Source organism: Enhydra lutris, unplaced genomic scaffold, assembly GCF_002288905.1.
Source record: "Enhydra lutris kenyoni isolate GAN:26980312 unplaced genomic scaffold, ASM228890v2 scaffoldscaffold5, whole genome shotgun sequence".
Lineage (NCBI taxonomy): Eukaryota > Metazoa > Chordata > Mammalia > Carnivora > Mustelidae > Enhydra > Enhydra lutris.
Genome location: NW_019154089.1, coordinates 13,721,651 through 13,727,650, shown reverse-complemented (window position 1 = coordinate 13,727,650; position 6,000 = coordinate 13,721,651). Strand labels below are relative to the sequence as shown.

Below are 6,000 nucleotides of genomic sequence, written 5' to 3'. Positions count from 1 at the left end.
GAGACACCCCTCAAAGGTCCTATGCTCTGGCTGAGAATTCTTAACTAGGTGAAGCAGCAAGATGAAGTAACAGCTTGCTGAATGATAGGGACAGCAAAATAAGAAGTAGGATTTGATGCCTTGGCACTTTCCACAGTGATGTCAGAAAAGCTCAAGGGAGTAACCACACAGTGCTCAGAAATATGCACTATACATTCAGTGAATTTAGGCAGTATGTCAAAGACCAGTAATGGCATTAATTTGGAAACATGTAATTTAGCTCCACAATATTCCCACCCCAAAACCTGCAACACAGAGGGGAAAAATGGAAGATCTCCATCTTATTGAAATAAGATTTCATACAAACATAAATATATTTAGATTTTCTTTTAACTATAAGTGAATCCAGACTATTATAAAACAGAATACTATACACAATTGTCTGTATAGCTTATAGAAAACATCAAAACAAGAATGCTGAGTGGATGCTGGTGATGAAAACTGCAGGGCCAAAACTTGCTCAACAATGAAACAGGGGCCACTAAAACTTAATGACCATGGCCCACCCCTACTGCTAATGGTTTTGTCAATGTCTGGACCCTAGAAATTCAGGGTTTTCTCCTTCTTCCTCTGCCTGCTTTGGTCCGTGTCCGGCTACCTGGCCGGACGGTAAGTTGCTTTTTAAAGTCCACTAAGCAATCTGTGGCTTCTGAAATGGAAACAAAAGACTTGATGGGAGACTCATTTAAGTCGAGATGTGCAAGGGAACTCTGCATCTCTTTGCTGCAGCCTGCCTCTTCCATCCTTGGCGAGGGCACCCTAAAGAGAAGGGGGAAAAATTCAGAATTCAATATACACCTACTAATAAGCACTAAGTATGTGTCATGCATTATACCAGAGGCTTCTACATACATTATTAGTTCATATAATCTTTGTAATAATCCAACCATGTAGGTATTATCATTCCCCTTTCACAGATAAGGACATTGGGTAAATCATATACCCAAAGTCACACAGTGAGATACTGAGAGAATGAGAAGTCAGACCCAAATTCCCAAACTTTCTTTTTTTTTTTTTTAATTATTTTTTACCAAATTCCCAAACATCTTGAAATCTAGATCAGAAGATCAGGGTTAGGAGGGAAGAATAAATCACAGCTTTTGTTCTGCCTGTTTTAACACCATGAAACTGAACCAACCATCCAATTCTTAGCCTAGATATGGGGGGAGGGTAGCACACACAGAGGTCACACAGTTCCATGGTGATTTCTACCTTCAATAGTTTGAATATCACACTATACACAGAACCCAGGATAAGGCCTGTACTTTTCTACAACTACTGTCAGCCATACTTCAGTGTATACCCCAATTCACCTGAAGCCTGCTATCTCTGAAGACTTGGTCTTTATTTCTGCATCTATAAGAGAGAAAAAGTAATAATGTTAATAGTGTTGTAATCATACCACTTCTCACTGCTCATGTGCTCTCTGTGTTCTGGGCACTGTTTTTCATCAGTCTTAAACAAGTAGCTCAGATCCCCACCCCCAAACCCATAAAATATGAGTATTAGCATCCAACAGGCTCAGCTGCAAAAGTATCAAGGTGAACACTTTTGAATGAACAACCTCTGAATAATCTACTTCAAATCTGGACTTGAGGAACAAGGAGTTGCCAAGAGAAATCTGCCACCTGCAGAGATTCACAACATGCTGATCTAGAAGCAGCAGGCTATAGGGCTTGGAGAGGCTGCCTTTTTATAGTCATCAGAAGGCAAAACAGATTTGCTTAGTGGGAATGAACTGTTAGAATGAGAAGGTAAGCAATCTCACCAGGCTTAAGCAAAAGCTCCTCTTCCATCTGCATCTAGTGAAATTTAACAACAGCAACTAATAACAGTAGTAATAGCAGCTAACATTTATCAAGAGCCTACTTATACCAGGGAGTATGTTTGGAACTTTACTAGATATAATCCTTAAAATCTATGAAGTTGGTATTGCTAACTTTATGCAATGCTCATAACCAATCCACTCTACTGCTCCCTAAACACTAGGCACAAAGGGACAAAGTTAGTTCCTACAATCCCTCTGGAATGCAGGTTGGGACAAGTAACAAATGATGCACAAAACATTAGGAGAAGGCAGAAATATCGGCACGTCTGGTTTCTCAAGCCTGTTCCTTTGGAAGGTATTTGGGGCTGTGTCATTCCCCTGTTGATTTGGAAATTTTTTTTCCCTTAACAGGAAGTCCTGTTCCTTAGTTAAGGGAACCTAAAATGAGTCTCAAAGTCTGGCTAATGGGCCAAATGTACATCCACATAACTCCAACAAATAGTGAGTTGGCAGTAGCCATTTTTACTGGAAGGCCTATGACATAAGCCCAGAAAACTGGTTCTGGGGTCTTCACCTGCAGTCCTGTGCTCAGACTGTTCCAAGAGACTGAGGAGCCGGCCTTCACTGCGATTTTTTTCCTATGATAGAGAAAAACAGATAAAAGGATTATCTCATGGCAGAGAATCTAAAATACAACTTCCTTAGCCCAGATCACACCTATCTCCAGGAGAGAAGGAATGTAGGACATAGCTCTAGGAAAGTCTTTTGCTTTCTAATAAATGAGGGTATACAAGTAAAAACACAAACTGTGATGATGAACAGAATACATCTTCATGCCAAGAATATTTATTATCCAAGAATGGATAACCAGAGTCAAGGCAAATTATTCCACAAAGATATTAAAGAACAGTAACCACTGACCGATGATAGATTTGGAGATTTTAAAATAGAAAATAACAGTTTCAGGGTAGCTTCTTGAAGTAGTGATGCCAGAAGAGCCAACTGGCTCTATGATACAGGCACTTACCTATAAGCCACAACTCCCAATCACTACCACAAAATCACCCCATTCATACCAGGGTCTCCTTCTTTTGTCATGACAGATAATGGCTTATCCATCTTAGTGTGCAGTGACTGCTAAGTGAGTAAGCCTAGCATATGGAGCCAAGACTTGATCTTCCTGATCTCTAATTGCAAAGCCCAGAAAGCACATTCATCTTCCCAGTGACCAGGGGCCAGACCTCACAGCTTCCTAAGACCAGGCACACAAGGTGCTAAATAGAGTCGATCTCAAATATGTTCCTGGCAGTGGGGGTATGACTGGATATCCTTTTTGGAAAGGAATTTGGTGGTACATTTCAACAGATTTTAAAATGTTTACATGAGTTCCACTTTAGGAAATTTAAGAAATAGTCAGTGGTACACAGATTAATGATTCAAATACAATCTTATAATACAAAGAATTAGAAAGAATCTGAATGTCCAATAATATAAGAATGGTTAAGCAATATAAACATTAAGAGTAATTTTTAAAAACAGTTTGAAAATAAACCCAGTGGGTCACTTGGGTGGCTCAGTAGGTTAAGCGGCTGCCTTTGGCTCAGGTCATGATCCCAGGGTCCTGGGATTGAGCCCCACATCAGGCTCCCTGCTTGGCAAAGAGCCTGCTTCTCAATCTCCCTTTGCCTGCCACTCTGCCTACCTGTGCTGTCAAATAAAATCTTAAAAAAAAAAAAAAAAAAGAAACCCAGGAATGTATTTATGCTATAAAGTTTATATATACACACACACGTATATACACATATATATACACATATGGTTTCAACTACATTAAAAATGCATAGAAAAAAAAAGAAAATAGGCCAAAATACTAACAGTTATCTCTAAGTAGTTTAATTGTGGGTGATAATTTTCCCTGATTCTTTACGCTTTTTTTTAAACTTCCTATATTTCCTACAGTGAGCATATATTACTTTTTAATTAAAAGAAAATATAATTTTAAAACAAAATCTTATTTCTAGATACACAGAAAAGGAAGGAGGAAGGGAAAAAAGCATAGAACAGAACTTTGGAGAATTTCCTAAAGCATTCATTACACACCTTTGGATTCCTCAACCGCTGCTGCTTCTCCTCCATAACTGAGCATACCTTCCCACTCTCTTCAGGTTCACCTCCTTGGTCACCCCGTGCAAGCTGGAGACAGGAGTCCACATGACTCTGGTACTCTCTGAATGGGACCAGGGATTTACAGAGATAACACTTCTCATTCCTAGCCAATCAGAAGAAAGGGGAAAAAAGCAGTTTTAAGATTTGTTTTTGCCTCTGGGCTCCTGGATAAGTCTTAAATTGTGTTTTTATGTTATTCTGTGGAGGAGACATGTCAACCAATGCAGATTCGCTCAGCAGGATCGCCAATAAAACTAACCCGACGCCAATCAAAAGGACTGAGTGATTAGCGGTTTTCCCTGGCTGTTTCTCTGTACCCTGCTGTTGCAGCAGTGGGATGGTAATGAAATCAGTTCTTCTAACTATCTCAAACAATGCTGATTGCTCTTCAGACATAAAATATTCTGTCAAACTCTTCGGAAATTAAGTGTAATAGTTTTTTCAAAGGGAAGTTAAGATTTAGACAGAAAAAGGAACACCAAGTGCATTAAATCAAGAAGACATTTTTACCAGGGTGGATGAACTTGTCTGATTAGTAAATCAAGTCTGTATGCTGACTTCCCTAATTCTACAACCTGCAACATCAACTAGGAAGTTACCAAAACCATGTAGTTCTGCTAGAGTCTTTTGTGTAATTTCATATACACAGCTATTTTTATCTTTTTATAACAGTATAATCTGTTGAAAGAGAGGAAACTGTGTCCTTGAAGTAAGGTTTATTGGGCATCAGTGAAAATAGAATCACTGGGGACAAAGGAAGGAAATGAACAATCATTAACTATTTTTTCTGTAGCAAAGAATTGGTATAACGCCCTTTGAACACAATTTCTCAATTAATTCTTTTGCCCTATTAAGAAGGTACTTTCCTCCCCAAGGTCTCATTAGCTAATAAATATCAGAAGCCAGGTCTGCTTGATTCTTAAGATCATCTTAGTTTTAAGAAGCTAAAGACAACTTTCCAAAGCTTGCTATTTTAGACTCTTTCTGGCCTTTACTAGTCAGTTACTATACAGCAAGAGTGATCTGAATTAGCTCTAAGGAAACTTATTCTGGAGGTCTTTAAAAACAGGAGCAAAAAAATGCCTTAGGAGAAAAGCTAGAACAGTGTACCTTTAAAAACTTATGAATTAATGCAAAAATCATATATTAACCCCCTACTATATGAGAGATAGTAGCACTGTGCAAGGAGCTTAAGTTTTTGAGTCACGTGGGCTTTGCCAGTTCTGGTTGCATGATCTTAACCAGTTACTTATAATTTTCCTCCAATTTCTTTAATTATTTAAAAAAAAAGAAAGAAAGAAAAACTATCTTATCAGCTATTGTGAGAGCTACGAAGTAAATCAAACACTTAGCACAGTGACTGGTACATAATATTAGGTGTTAGACAGCTATTACTGTTAACTGCTGTCTCAGATGCATTTTATTAGATGCTGAGGATATAAACATGAATGAAGGCAAGTATATGCCTTCAAATAATTCACAGCCTATCCAGGAAGACTGAAATATCAAAAAAGAAAAAAAAATTACTGCAATATGGTGGGATGAATATAGTCCTAGAGGAAATGTCCATATGACAGGATTCCAAAAGGAACAAGTGATCAGCTCTGCTCAACTGAATTAGGGAAAGCAGCCCTAAAATTTCAGATCTAAAATCTATATTTCAAAGATAAACATTTCTGCCTAATGACTACTGCTATAATGTATTGTTGGTAATGTCTTTACTTTCAGGAGGTGTCACTTATACCCAATCATCCCATAGAATGTACTTTCTTTCTTAGTCAAGCTGCAACCCACAACCCAAGGAAGTCACCTATATTGCTCAACCTTTTGCAACTCAACTCTGTACCATTATATCGCAAAATAGCTCACTGCTTCCCAAAAGTACCAAACACCAATACACAAATTCAAAGAAAACAGAAATCTAAGAGCAATGTACAAATGGAATGGGTGGCGGGACTTTTTTAGGGTAATTAAACATACAGAGGCCATCTACACTGACATAAATTAGGAATAAAAAGATACAGAGG

The 6,000-nt window shown here is 38.3% G+C and overlaps 1 protein-coding gene across 1 annotated transcript in view; it reads right to left on the bottom strand.

Moving 5' to 3' along the window:
* Nucleotides 1–329: 329 nt before the first annotated feature.
* The window catches only part of LOC111141182 (ubiquitin interaction motif containing 1), a 132,017-nt gene continuing 126,346 nt past the window's right edge, over nt 330–6,000 (bottom strand). Inside the window, exons 12-15 of the mRNA XM_022493561.1 lie at nt 3,908–4,076; nt 2,382–2,445; nt 1,353–1,395; nt 330–798 (exon numbers count right to left, since the gene is read on the bottom strand). Of these exons, the coding sequence (XP_022349269.1) occupies nt 588–798; nt 1,353–1,395; nt 2,382–2,445; nt 3,908–4,076 (487 nt within the window). The 3' untranslated portion in view covers nt 330–587. The remainder of the gene's footprint in view (nt 799–1,352; nt 1,396–2,381; nt 2,446–3,907; nt 4,077–6,000) is intronic.